Raw genomic sequence first — 14583 nt, 5'->3', positions numbered from 1 at the left:
TTTTTATTTTTATAGTCAATGGGACAGTTATATAGTTTAGTTAAGACACCCATTGCTTAGCAAGGAGGGTTTGAGAAATCCGAACTTGGCAACCTCAGCTAGATTAAATCACCTGGAGCCACATGCAGTAGAAATATTTGTCCTCAAATCTAATTATTGTTATATACTTGACAGTCACACACTCAACACAAATTCCTTAATACTTTTTTTTGCGTCTGCATTTAGTAAAAGAAAATGCAGTTTGAATTCAGTCAAGTACTGCATCTGTTCACAGAAAAATACTGTGAACTTGGAGAAACTATGGATACAATATTTAAGTAATACGATGCATTAGGTTCAGGGTTTCCCTGCTGTGAAATTAGCCTGAAAACTGAAATACGTGCAAAAACCAGAACGATAATAATCTCCCTCCAGTCACCTCCCTTGGCACCGGTCAACAACAGCCAGGAAACATGGTAAAAATCGTCAGAAGAGTTGTCCTTGTAACTATATTACACATCCCCATGAATAGTTGCAAAGTGCAAACGCAAAAACATTTTTAAAATAAAAATACTAATGCTATAAACATAAAGAAAAAAGTTTAAAAAAAAGAAAAAAAAAATGTTTTTTTTTAATCTGCAGAAGCGGCTGATAAAGCATGCAAGCATCCTCTGTATATCTAACAAGTAGATCAAACTAGTCACATGATAATCCTTTTTTTTGTTTTGTGGTTCTCTGTTTAAAAACAGAATGTGTTTTCTGAAGCAAACATAAAGGCATCAAGCTATGATCGGTCTCTCCCCTCCCCAGCTTGGCAGCTGGGTGTTGGGATGCACTGGAACATAAAGAATAACAAAAACTAAACTAAACTTAAAAAACTAAAACAGGGACGAGAGAAAAGGGAACAACCATCAATACAACTGTTTTACACCACAAGCCTCTCGGGGGCCTATGTACACATGAAGCAGTCATGCTCGTGTGAAGGTGGGTTCATCATTACACAAATACAACAAGAAGATTCAGCTTTGTTTTTTTTCTTCTTTGTTTTTTTTTTTTTTCTTCAATAGTATCATTTCTGCAGGCAACAGTCACAAACAAAGAGTTTGAATAGATTCTTTGGAGATGGACCCAAAAAACAGTACTAGTGGGAGGAGTCTGGTAGGGAAAGCGGTTAATCTGTAAAATGTCTGAAATAACAGGGCGGGGCTCCGGTATCGAGTGTCTTGTTCTGTTGGTCCAGACATGTGTCGACCTGTCGGAGCATCTCTGCATCTGTCGACATGGAGACACAGAACTCAGGGGTTGGGGGGGAGGGGGGGGAGAAGGGAGGGGGACGGGGGGGCACACTGGCCCTACACCAGTTACTACTTGTTCAATAAATGAGCTAATTCAGGAGGAGGGTGAAGGAGGGGGAGGAGGGTGGGTAGAGGGTCATCAGTCTATCATGGCAGCGAAGGGCGGGTTCTTGTTCTTGTGCAGGTTAGGGTTCTGCGAGTGTCGGTTCCGGCTTCGTACGGAGGAGAACATCATGTTGCACCCTGGGACCTTGCAGCGGTGCATTTCGCGAAGGTGCACTGTCTTGTAGTGCACGCGCAGGGTCCCCTTGTTGCTGTACAGCTTGTGGCAGATGTTGCACAAGACGCCGCCGCCGTTAGCGCCGCCCGCGGACGACAGCGCTGTGGGCGGGGACGAGGGCTGAGCTGGCACGCCCTCCTCCCCGCCCCGCCCGCCCTCGCCCCGCCCGCTCCCCGCCAGCTGCCCCTCGGCACCCTGGCGGCAGTCCTCCCCCTCCTCCTCCTCCTCCTCCCCCTCCATATCGTCCAATAGGATGCCCTCGTCGCTGCAGTCGTCCGACTCCTGGGAGGAGTGGAGGCTCCCGCTGGAGGTGGTGCTGAGATCCAGGACCATGTAGTCCTCGGCCGGGCCAGGCCGGTACAAACCGTTGGTGTGTTGGTGTTGGTGGAGCAGATTCTGGTGGTGGTGGTGGAGATGGAGGGGGTGGTTGTGGAGGTGGTTGGGGTAGTCGGCGCCCGAAGGAGAGCCAGCGTTGCAGGTGTCTTGCCGAAGCCCGATCCCCTCCAGGCTAGCGGCCACGCCCAGGTGATGCCCGGCGTAGATCTTGGAGAGGAACTCGGCACGGAGGTCTTTGGGCAGGGGAGTGAGCTGGGGATCCAGGACGATGTCATCCAGCTCTTTGGTCAACAGTTTGCGGTGGAGGTTGATGTTGGAGCTGTGTCTGAGGACAGAAAACAGGAGGTTGATGTTCATCATCATGTAGCTGTGTGCTAGTGACACGCTGCCTGATCAAATGCCTGAAGTAGAAAAGGAAATGTGTGCGCACAGAAGATTTGCAGCGCCTTGCCACAAATTCCCATAACGTTATTACTTATGGCATGTGTGTAAAAAAAAAAAATCACTTGTCTTCCCAAACACCCAATCGCACCAAAGAGCACACTACCAGTTTGTAACCAGGTTCCCCTGCGCTACACGGTCTCATTCTCTCTGTGTCGTTTCCTTTTACAAACCCAGCCAGAATAAAACTCTCATCACAGGAAACTCCAGCTTGCAGCTTTTTACAGCCTGGAGTTGCCTGGCGCTAACTGCTCTAACTCAACACAGAGGGAGAAAAGAGAGACAGAGAGAGAGAGGGAGAGAGATAGAGAGAGAGAGGTAGATAGACTTGGAGAGAGAGAGGGAGAGAGAGCATCCCATCTAGACAGTTTACCTCTGTCAGCACGTCTCTAGAATCCCCGGCTCACATCCAATCCAATAGACTCTGATTCAATACTCTGCCATATTGAATGGGAGTTTATCAATTGATTCGAGCGGTGGTAATGTGCTAATGGAGAGGAACTGGATAGCGTGTTAGCACTGGGCCCTGACAGCATTATCACATGCCGTCCCTACTGGATGCAGCTTAATCGAGACCCCCCCCCCCCCATGCTTGAGACACTAGGCCCTATTCTTTTCAACAGGGTACAACACCATCACCAAACGCCTCACACACACACGCCACACACACACGCCACACGCCACACACACGCCACATCACATCAGAAGCCAAAGGAACTGAAAGGTGAGCAGGTGGGGGGGGGGGAGGGGGGTGCATGCTGAAAGCTAGCAATGCTAAGAGTTAGCGATGTCAAAAGCTAACAATGCTGAAAGCTAGTGATACAAAAAGCTAACAATGCTGAAAGCTAGCGATGCTGAAAGCTAGCGATGCTGAAAGCTAGCGATGCTGAAAGCTAGCGATGCTGAAAGCTAGCGATGCTGAAAGCTAGCGATGCTGAAAGCTAGCGATGCTGAAAGCTAGCGATGCTGAAAGCTAGCAATGCTGAAAGCTAGCGATGCTGAAAGCTAGCAATGCTGAAAGCTAGCGATGCTGAAAGCTAGCAATGCTGAAAGCTAGCGATGCTAAGCATCGAGTCAAGCCATGCCGGGGTGGAGGGGAGCCTGACTGTGTTTGACAAGGCTAAGTCAACGCTTTCTTCTCTCCGATTCCATACAGATTTCCACAGATGCCATTTTGGAGTAGCGGGGGAGGTCAGGATGGGGGGAGCGGGAAAGGGGAGGGGAGGGGAGGGAGGGAGGGGGGGTGCAGACATGTCACAACAAAACAGGCGCATGACACAATAGGAACAGCTGAAACACTTCCAGCACTGACGGGAGTACTGAGTCTCCACACTCAATGTCTAAAACAGACAGGAATGACTGTGCATCCATCCAGTGTGCTCTTAATGCTGGGAGAGGGGGAGGGGGGGCATGCAGAAGGAGGAAGAGGGGGTGGAGGGGGGGCACGGCAAGGTGAGTGACCATGACAAATGCAAGGGAGGGAGGGAGGGAGGGAGGGAGGGAGGGAGGGAGGGAGGGAGGGAGGGAGGGAGGGAGGGAGGGAGGGAGGGAGGGAGGGAGGGAGGGAGGGAGGGAGGGAGGGAGGGAGGCAGGCAGGCAGGGAGGGAGGGAGGGAGGGAGGGAGGGAGGGAGGGAGGGAGGGAGGGAGGGAGCGAGGGAGGGAGGGAGGGAGGGAGCGAGGGAGGGAGGGAGGGAGGGAGGGAGGGAGGGAGGGAGGGAGGGAGGGAGGGAGGGAGGGAGGGAGGGAGGGAGGGAGGGAGGGAGGGAGGGAGGGAGGGAGGGAGCGAGGGAGGGAGGGAGGGGTCCATCCAAGGCAGAATGGGACACAATGGAGTCACAAGGGTACATGGAGCTTACCAGCAGTGTCCCTGTAGACGCAGACTTTAAGGGCCCCTCTCCTTTAATTATTTACTTCCCTATCCGACATTCTCCTGCAAGAGGTAAAAATAGATTCATTTGAGGGGGACCCTGTCTGAATGAGGCACACTGGGGCTCATCTACCCAGCATCTTCAGCACCGAGGGAGGAGGGAGGAGAAGGGGGGAGAGGGGAAGAGAGGGGAGGAGAGGGGGGAGGGGGGGGGCAACGTGTCAAATCGATTGTCTGCGGCTGTCACCGTGTGTGTGTGTAGGTGTGTGTGTAGGTGTGTGTCTGTGTGTGTAGCCAGCTGTGTGTGTGTGTAGATGTGTCTGTAGGTGTGTGTGTGTATGGAAAATAAACGTGGAAAATATACTCCTACCATACAATAGGACTGTGATAAAAAAAGACAGTATAAATCCCCTCTCTGGCCTTTCATCCTGTGAGAGTGAAGCGGGGACATATGGAGCGAAGGCTGAAATATGTCCACCGTGATTCAGTGTCTGGCCTCCCCAGCCGGCCAACACAAACCAGAGAGTCCTTCTAGAACATTCTGCAGGGGGGAGCGGGAGGGGAGTCAGTGCTGCTGTTTTGATTGGACGGGATTCAGAGCGAGAGGTCGCAGGCGATGTTGTGATTGGACGAGCTGGCGCGGGGGGAAGGGGGGGGGGGTGTGCTGTTGATGATGCTGAGGTCACTTTGTAAAATGTCTCCACCCCATCATCCCCCCCTCAAACACACACACACACACACACACACACACGGATAATGAACTCCAGGCCCCTACGTGTGGTCACCAGATGACTCCACACAAATGACACGAGGTTGTTTCAGATCTTCAAGACAATTCTATGTGAACCTCACATGACTTCTGATCATGTTAGCTGACGTCCCTCATGAGGCTCCCTCATGCTGCTCTATACCGGGGGGACTGGCAGGGCCCTCTACAATGTTGCTGCCTCCGTTGTTGGGAGGAAAATGCTATGCAACTCTGTGATTGGTGGTCCAGCTATGAATTTACAGAGGGTCGATTAATAGAAGGCCTAATTCAATTAAAGACAATTTTCCATTGACCAATCATATCTTCCCTTGTGGGCTTTGTCATCACTAACTTCATGACAGGTTTCGCCCTCTGTGGGGAACGCGATCACAAGCTAATAAACAAGCTGTTAGGTTCGCTTCACATGAGGTATATTCGACTACAGCTGGCTGACTTGAAGCAGTGAATGCCATTGGCTGCTTCAAGTCATCCAGCTGCAGACGGCTGTCGGTGCCACTGGTGAGGCATGTCGAACACACCTAACGGAGGCCTCGGGTAACGTTCCCGCTACTGTGGAGCAGTGGTACTCAGTAATACATGATTGTAATGTTATGACTTTCCCCAGTAACGAGTAGTGTAAGGAATTACAATTTTCAAAACAGTAATTATATTAAAGCTAGTAATCCAAGTAACGTTTGCGTTACTGCGTTTTGGTCTAAGGTAGGCCATCTTATGATCACGTTTACCCACAGGAGGTCAGGCCAGGCAGGTCACGTCACGTCATACTAGCCAGAAAGAGAAACGGATGATGTGGGAGAAGAAGAGAGACTCTCCACAGCTGGAAGTATTGTCATTATTTTGAGTTTGTCTCAAAGATGCAAAGAACATTGTCGTCCGTTTTAAACTTTGAGGAAGTAGCAAAACCCACCGCGAAAAATACAACATGTTTCTTTTCAAAAAACCTTGGAGTGAGATTTGGTGGGGCCAACCAAAATTTTGCGGAGTACAAAGCCTAGTCTGGCCTATATGTTCTAGTGTTACGCAAATGACCAGTCAATCTGTAGGCTAAATATACCAACACAAAGTCATTATGCACAATTACCGTAAAGAGTGCAGCAAAGGCTGGCTCAAATAGTGCGTACTGACCAACACAATTTCATGTAGGCCTAATGCTGTGTGTGCGCTGTATCGTGTGTTTTTCCAACGAGTAATTGGTGTTAGAGGGCCAAGGTTTAAGAGTCAATAGTCCCTACTGCTCTATTCCAACAGAGCCACATGCTACAGTCAGATACATATCATCACTGGGTCTTAGTCAGATACATATCATCACTAGGTCTCATGATACTACCATGACAGAACAGAACCCCCACCCTCCTTCTCCACCTCCTTCTCCACCCCCGCCCTCCTTCTCCACCTCCTCCCTTCGTTAAGGAAGATTCTCTGCATGTTGATGCAGGTAACGAGCTACCCTGGTGGTAGGGTCTAAATGAATGTCGGTGATGACTAATCTCATCTTGGTCTCGGGGACTGGGGGAGACTGGGGGAGACTGGGGGAGTCTGGGGGTGACTGGAGGAGACTGGGGGAGTCTGGGGGTGACTGGAGGAGACTGGGGGAGACTGGGGGTGACTGGAGGAGACTGGAGGAGACTGGGGGAGTCTGGGGGTGACTGGAGGAGACTGGGGGAGACTGGAGGAGACTGGGGGAGACTGGAGGAGACTGGAGGAGACTGGGGGAGTCTGGGGGAGACTGGGGGAGTCTGGGGGTGACTGGAGGAGACTGGGGGTGACTGGGGAGACTGGAGGAGACTGGGGGTGACTGGGGAGACTGGAGGAGTCTGGGGGTGACTGGAGGAGACTGGAGGAGACTGGGGGTGACTGGGGGTGACTGGGGGTGACTGGAGGAGACTGGAGGAGACTGGGGGAGTCTGGGGGAGACTGGGGGAGTCTGGGGGTGACTGGAGGAGACTGGGGGTGACTGGGGAGACTGGAGGAGTCTGGGGGTGACTGGAGGAGACTGGGGGTGACTGGAGGAGACTGGAGGAGACTGGGGGAGACTGGAGGAGGGCTCTGGAGAGGTAATTCTGCCAGCAAGGAGGCAGCGAGTGTGTGTGTGTGTGTAAATGAGTTTTAATGCACAACGTGAGGGAGCAGACAGGTATTAGACTGAGCCTTGATGGGCCTTTGTCTTTCCTGTCATTTAGCTGTGAGTGTGTGTGTGTGTGTGTGTTATGAGGTTTAGGGAGGAAGTGGGAGGACAAGAGAGATTCAGTAACATCTATCATATTCTGTCACTTCAGCACTTACAGAGCTTTGAGAGAAAGAGAGAGAGAAAGAGAGAGAGAGAGAGAGAGAGAGAGAGAAGGGAAGAGAGGAGAACTGAGTTCTGTTTAACGAGGACTTTAGCCACTAACAGGATGCGCAGCCGATGATAGAGAGCAAAGAGCAGAGAAACTAGATCGCTGATCTAGAATTGCTATTCACATTATTTATGATTACTTTTAACTTATGTTTTTGTCTCATGTTATTCCTTGTAAATAAATCTATTTTTTATGGGCACGATTGATCGGACAAAGGGCTCTTGTACATGTTAACAATCCAAAGGGCTCTCTGTTAACAATCCAAGCCTCTTTCAAGCTGCCTTCTTCACACATGTTGCTGTTGATCTGCAGATGAAACACTGTTGTGGATCCCAGGACAGCGTATTCTCTCTGTCTGTTCTGACCGAGGCTTGGTTTCACACAACAGCAAAGTAGTCCGCCAAGCCAGTTGTCATTTTTAGTTTTTAGTTTAATCATATCTTTATTGGGCAGTCAAAGATGCCAGCTAGCCATCAGTTATGTGATGCGAAGAGATGGGAGGACAGGACAGGAGAGGAGATGAGGAGAGAGCAGAGGAGGAGGAGGAGGAGGAGAGGAGGAGAGGAGGAAGAGAGCAGAGGAAGGGGAGAGGAGGAGGAGGAGAGGAGGAGAGGAGGAAGAGAGCAGAGGAAGGGGAGAGGAGGAGGAGAGCAGGAGGAGGAGAGGAGGAGGAGGAGAGGAGGAGGAGGAGGAGAGCAGAGGAGGAGAGCAGAGGAGGAGAGGAGGAGGAGGAGAGGAGGAGGAGAGCAGAGGAAGGGGAGAGGAGGAGGAGAGGAGGAGAGGAGGAAGAGAGCAGAGGAAGGGGAGAGGAGGAGGAGAGCAGGAGGAGGAGAGGAGGAGGAGGAGGAGAGGAGGAGGAGGAGGAGAGCAGAGGAGGAGAGCAGAGGAGGAGAGGAGGATGAGGAGAGGAGGAGGAGGAGAGGAGGAGGAGGAGAGGAAGAGAGCAAAGGAGGAGGAGAGGAGGAGGAGAGGAGGAGGAGAGGAAGAGAGCAGAGGAGGAGGAGAGGAGGAGGAGAGGAGGAGGAAAGGATGAGGAGAGGAGGAGAGGAGGAGGAAGAGAGGAGGAGAGGAGGAGGAAGAGAGCAGAGGAGGAGAGGAGATTCTCTAACATCAACAGCTCATACTGGTGCATCATGGATATGAGGAAGTGGGGCGGGGAGGCAGCTGGGGCTGGTGGTGACATGAGGAGATGGAGAACAATGAGGAGGACTAATGAAACACCTGAGAGAGAGCGGGAGAGTCAGAGGGAGAGAGAGAGAGAGAGAGGTGGGTCCCTGTCGTTGTTTTAGAAAATATGATTAAAGAATCTAATAACGAAGATGATTACTGGTACACACACATCTCTGGCAGTTAATCACTCACGCACACACACACACACACACACGCACACACACACACACACACACACACACACACACACACAGACTAGCGAGGAGGAACCACAGTGTGTCATGTAGGTCCTGCCTTGTCCATGTCACACGTCACCTTCCTGTTCTCCAGCTGATGACACACATCATGTCTAACATACAGCGCTCCTGTTCACTCACACAAGCAACTGGGTTTGAGACGTGTGCGTGCGTGTGTGTGTGTGCGTGCGTGTGTGTGTGTGTGTCACTCACAGTCTATTCGCATTGACAAGCGGAGGAGAGGTTTTTGAAGGCAGGTGTTTAATGTGGGGGGGAGGGGGGGGGCACGCTGTTATGTGTAACTACCAATCACCACCTTCTGTGACTGTACTCTGATCTACTCAACTCTCTTCTCCCCTCTCTTCTCCCCTCATCTCTTCCCCTGGGTTAGTGCAGGACCTGATGCTCTTTTAAAAGGCCATTACGAGGTCGCGCTAGCAGACGTTAATGTCGGAACACTCCAATAAAAGAGATGGACGGCTAAATAATATCACTGGGGAGACAGGTAGGGCAGGGAGCTGGTACTGGAGAGGGGCGAGGGTGAGTGGGTGTGTTTGTGTGTGTGAGAGTGTGTTTGTGAGAGTGTGTTTTGCGTGTCTGTGTGATTCAGAATCTCCCTGACATCATCCACGTAGTAGGAGATATAGTAGGAGAACGACCCTTCCTATGGTAACTACCGACAGACATGGCTTGACCCTGAATTGTGTGTGTGTGTGTGTGTGAGAGAGGGAGTGTGTGTGAGAGAGAGAGAGAGTGTGTGTGTGTTGCAGACAGCAGGCCTGCTGTGCCCCAGGCTCTCTGTCCCTGAAGCCAGAGCGCACCACCGACGCCATGGCAATGCCACGGCAACGCACCCTTTACTAACACTTCCTGTCATCTTCCTGCTGTCGACACAGCTGTGTCAGAGAGGTGGGCTCTCCCCTCCTCCTCTCCCCCTGCTCCTCTCTCCCTGCTCCTCTCCCCCACCCCCTTCTCCTCTCCCCTCCATCCTCCCCCTCCTCTCCTCTCCATCCTCCCCCTCCTCTCCTCTCCTCTCCTCTCCATCCTCTCCCTCCTCTCCCTCATCCCTCTCCCCTCCATCCTCCCCCTCCTCTCCTCTCCTCTCCATCCTCTCCCTCCTCTCCCTCATCCCTCTCCCCTCCATCCCCTCCATCCTCTCCGTCCTCTCCATCCTCTCCATCCCCTCCCTCCTCTCCCTCATCCCTTTCCACTCCCTGCTCCCAGTCACCTGCTCTATTTACAGACAGCTAATGAATGAGCACTGGTAGGAACAGATGCCACTGAAACAAGGAACTTACAAAAGGCTTGGGGTGGAAATCAAGGGTGTGTGTGTGTGTGGGGGTGGTTAAGAGAGATTAAGACACATGCCAGAGAGTCTTTGTTTGCAAATGAGCATAGCGAGAGAGTGTGTGTGTGTGTGTGTGTGAGCAGAGGGAGAGTGGGTAAGCACCATGTCCCCACAGTCTAGAGTTAATCGGAATAACAATGTCACATGTCACATGGAAACACAATAAAACCTGTTTTTATCCCTGTCGGAGAGAGATGAACGAGTTCCCCCCCCCTCCCTGCTCCTCTTCCCTCCTCTCCTTCCTCTCCTCTCTCCTCCTCTCCTTCCTCTCTTCTCTCCTCCTCTCCTCTCCTCCTTTCCCCAACTACCCCTGGTCTGCTTCAGTCTGACAATGCTACAGAGCTTCTCTCCAGCAACAGAGAAGAGGGGAGAGAGAGGGAGAGAGAAAGGAAGAAAGAGGAGGGGGAGAGAAAGAGAGAGAGAGAAGTGCATGTGTAGGTCCTGAGTCTATCAGCGGGGCAGGATGTAATATTTACATTTCCTTTCAAGGCCCATGTTAGTCTGGCCCACGCTGGGATGATTGACTGGTCCTCTCTGTAAAACAGACAGGCTGTTTCCAGCGACAGACCCTGTCGCCCTGATCCACATCCACCATCAGTGGCTGCCTGGCTGCAACACCCCTCAGACCATGCTGAACAAACGTCTAGGATGAATCCTCAAACACACATATTAGTTATGAGCCATGTTAAAAGGCTCTTTGATCCTTTCTGATGTTTGTTCCAAGAGGTGTGTGCGGCTGCGTGTGTGTGCGGCTGCGTGTGTCTGACACTACTGATCCCAGGTAAGCCCTGACTTCACCTCATGTGTTAATACATGCAGCGGTTTGACAGACCGCTGGGCCTGCTAATGTATGCTACCTCACCTGCCAGTGACAGTATGAGAGAGCCTGGGCAGGTAAACAACACACACACACACGCACACACACACACCCCTGACAGACATCCAATATAGGGAAGTGTGTGTGTGTCTTCTCACACTGACACCCCACTATGTCTGAACTTTGACATGACAGGTAACATATGCCACCATATCTAGCCTGAAACACTGTCTCAGCCCCCCATCTGGCTGACTCAAACTGTCACAATATCTGAGGGGATCTACTCCACTGCTCACTCTCTCACTCGCTCCTTGTATTTAGAGAGAATTACGCCCCCAAAAGTTTTGCCTGAGTTCAGAATTAGAGTCATTCCTCCTGAGAGAGTCATTCCTCCTGACTGAGCGAGCGGTTACTGGTGAAAGACCGACACACATGGTGAATGTGATCCTGTAGATGTTTCCAGAAGGTTAAGAGAAGGAAGTTAGAAGATGGAAAGCAGCAAGTGTTGACTGGCTCTTTCTGGAAAGCAGTTTTGTTGCAAGGTTTAACATCCGGCAGATAACGTTGGTTATTGGTGTGTGTGAGTGTGTGTATCTGTGTGTGTGTGTGTCTGTATGTATACATGTGTCTGTATGTGTGTATCTGTGAGAGTGTGTGAGTGTGTGTAAGTGTGTATCTCTGTCAGTGTGTGTGTGTGTGTGTGTGTGTGACAGTGTGTGAGTGTGTGTGAATCTGTGTGTGTGTGTGTGTGTATCTCTCTGAATGTGTGTGAGTGTGAGTGTGTGTGGACCCTGACCTGTCTCTGCTCCTCCTGGAGGGGAAGGCTGCGTTACATCCGGCCACGGTGCAGACATGCATCTCCTTCAGGTGGACGTTCTTGTAGTGCAGCTTGACGCTGTAGGAGCTCTTGAAGCTCTTCTTGCAGACGTAGCAGATCTTGGGGTCGGGGCTGGAGCCGTGGTCATCCTCGGGGGAGTGGGAGGAGGGGAACTTGGGGGGGCTGGCCCCGTAGGCCATGGAGGAGATGAAGCTCTCATGGAGGGCAGCCATGCTAGCGGCGGCGGCGGCGGCGGCAGCGGCCATGCCCCCGTTGTAGAGGCCGTACTGGCCCATGCAGAACATGTCGTAGGTGGGGTCGCTCAGCTCCTCCTTGATCTTGACGGCGGTGGGGTGGGGGGTGGGGGAGGCGCGGGTCTCCTCGTGCTCCAGATCGTTCCTCAGCTGCTGCGCGTCCTCCTCCTCCTCCTCCCTGGCCTCCTCCTCGTCCTGCTCCTTCTCCCCTCCTCCTCCTCCTCTGCTGTGTTTGGGCTGCTGCTCCTCCACCTCCATCATCTCGTCTCGGTAGAACATCTTGGAGTCGGACGCCTCCGACTCGTTCTCGTAGTCCCTCTCCTCCTCCGAGGTGAAGCTGTCCATGCAGCGCAGCTCCCCGCCCCCGTTGCCGTGGTGGGCGTGGTGCCCCCTGGCGTCGCCGTGGTGATGCTCCTGCTCGCCGTGCCTGGTCGCGCCCCTCAGAGCCAGCCCGGGGCTCATCTGCTCCTGGGACGGGGACTGCTGAGCGCTGCGTTCGCTAAGGAGCCCCAACCCTCCGCCACCGCCGCCATTGTTGTTGTTGTTACAGTTGCCGTTGATGCCGCTGCTGCTGTTGTTGCTGTTGCCATGGAGGTGGGAGGATGGGTGGAGGTGGTGGTGGTGGTGGTGGTGATGGCAGCTGTCGTCATCCTCATCCTTGTCGTCATACTCGTCCGCCACGTCGATCACCTCCTTCTCGATCTTCACCGGCATGCTGGACTTGCGAGGCTTCTTCTTGGGGGCAGGGTCTCCGGCGGGGGGTGCGTGGTCCTGGGCGGAGCTGCCGGCGTTGGTGCCGGGCAGGCGGTGGGTCAACGCGGCGGGGCCGGCCTCTGACATGTGGAGGCTGCTGTTGGCATGCGCGGCGGCGGCGGCCGCCAGCAGGTGATGCTGTTGCTCCAGGAGGGAGGCGCTGGAGGAGACGGAGGAGGAGGTGGTGGTGGTGGCCGGCAGGAGGGGGCTGGTGGGCAGGGACACCGGAGGGCTCACCAGGTCGGCGGGCGACAGCAGGGTGCGGTAGAACGGCGGCACCGGCTGCACCGGCTGCACCGACTTGAGGGAGGGGAACAGCAGGGGGCCCTGGAGGGGGGACTGCAGCATGGGGTCCAGGGGGGGCGTGGAGAACCCCAGGGGGGGCCGTCCGGGACTGGTGAGGTGGAAGCTCTTGGAGCTGGAGATGCCGGGAGTGCCGGGGCCAGAGGTGGAGCGGATCAGGTCCTTGTCGCGGTTGTTCCGGAGCATGGGCATGTGCAGGCGGGGGTTGGGGTTGGCACTGTGGCGGTTGCGGCTCCGTAGCGAGCTGAAGACCATGTTGCAGCCCTCGATGGTGCAGCGGTGCTTGATCTTCAGGTGCACTGCGTTGTAGTGGATCTTCAGGGTGCCCTTGTCGTAGAAGGTCTTGCCGCAGGAGTTGCAACACACGCGGCCCTTGCGGGAGGTTGCGCCCATGCGCCGCATGCGGTGCATCTTGGAGGAGAAGGACGAGTGGGTGATGCTCTTGGACTGCTCGCTCTTCACAAAGTGGTGGTGCGCCTGGTGGTCGTTCAGGGAGTTCTGCTGCTGGCTCTGCTGGTTCTGCTGCCCCCCTGGAGGCAAGGGCAGGGGCTGGGGCTGCTGGGAGGATGGGGGCGTGGGCGACACCGGCGAGGCCCGGTTGCTGGGCTCTGTCTTGGGCTCGATGTTGTTGACCAGCCCTCCCAGGCTCCGGCTGGGACTCTGGCCTCCGCGGAAGGGCGAGAGGGAGACATCGGACTCGCTGGAGTCCACCTGCTCCCCCTGGCTGGGGAGGCCCGGCTCCCGCAGCCGCAGGGCTGGCTGCTCCAGGGGGAGGCCGTTGGGGGGCAGGCCCAGCAGGGGGGCGGACACCGGGTTGATGTACTGGAAGGGCAGCAGGAAGGCCAGGCTGTTGGGGATGTTCTCAAAGTGGTGGATGCTGGAGGGGCTGCTTGGCTCTATGTGCGTGGCCAGGCCTGGGCTGCGGGAGCGGTTGCTGCTCTCGATGAAGGTGCGGATCCCAGAGTCAGCCTTGGAGGAGGGCACTGTGACCGCCTGGCCCTCTTTCTCCTGGATGGCCATCAGCTCCACGATGGACTTGGTCTCCCCGAAACGCAGGAACTGCTGCAGGGTGATGATCTCCTCCTCCCTAGACATGATGCTCCAGCGGTCCAGCACCTTGCCAGCAGCGTCCTGGAGGCACACATACACACACACAGACACACACGCGTTATTGATTGTGCATAATCGATGCTTTAGGAGTTGGAAGGTGTGTGTGTTGTTCTTCACTTATAAAATTCAAGGGGCCCCTGGAGCGACATGTAGCGAGTGATGATACACCTCTCCTCTCCCCCTCCTCCTCCTCTCCCCCTCCTTATCCCTCCTTCCCCCTCCTCCTCCTCTCCCCCTCCTCATCCCTCCTTCCCCTCTCGTTTTCTCTCCCTCTTCCTTTTCTACCCTTAATCAGCCATGCTAATGCCATCACTAGGCACACAGTGAAGGGGCAGGACACAGTTGAATAGAGTCTAAAGCACACAAATGCAGACCACTGGGCCAAGGCTGTTAGCAGGGGGGGGGGGGGGGGGAGGGGGGAGGGGGGAGGGGAGGGGGGAGGGAGGGGGGAGGGGGGAGGGGGGAGGGAGG

General features: G+C 54.0%; 1 protein-coding gene across 1 annotated transcript in view; it reads right to left on the bottom strand.

Moving 5' to 3' along the window:
- Positions 1-1315: 1315 nt before the first annotated feature.
- bnc2 (basonuclin zinc finger protein 2) overlaps positions 1316-14583 on the bottom strand; it is a 99372-nt gene continuing 86104 nt past the window's right edge. Inside the window, exons 5-6 of the mRNA XM_084687909.1 lie at positions 11672-14133; positions 1316-2215 (exon numbers count right to left, since the gene is read on the bottom strand). Coding sequence (XP_084544035.1) covers positions 1414-2215; positions 11672-14133 — 3264 coding nt within the window. The 3' untranslated portion in view covers positions 1316-1413. The remainder of the gene's footprint in view (positions 2216-11671; positions 14134-14583) is intronic.

The sequence above is a fragment of the Hypomesus nipponensis genome, chromosome 22 (assembly GCF_054491055.1).
Source record: "Hypomesus nipponensis isolate SF chromosome 22, ASM5449105v1, whole genome shotgun sequence".
NCBI classification, from domain to species: Eukaryota; Metazoa; Chordata; class Actinopteri; order Osmeriformes; family Osmeridae; genus Hypomesus; species Hypomesus nipponensis.
The sequence above is the reverse complement of the archived record's forward strand: the minus strand, read 5'-3'. Positions and strand labels throughout refer to the sequence as shown.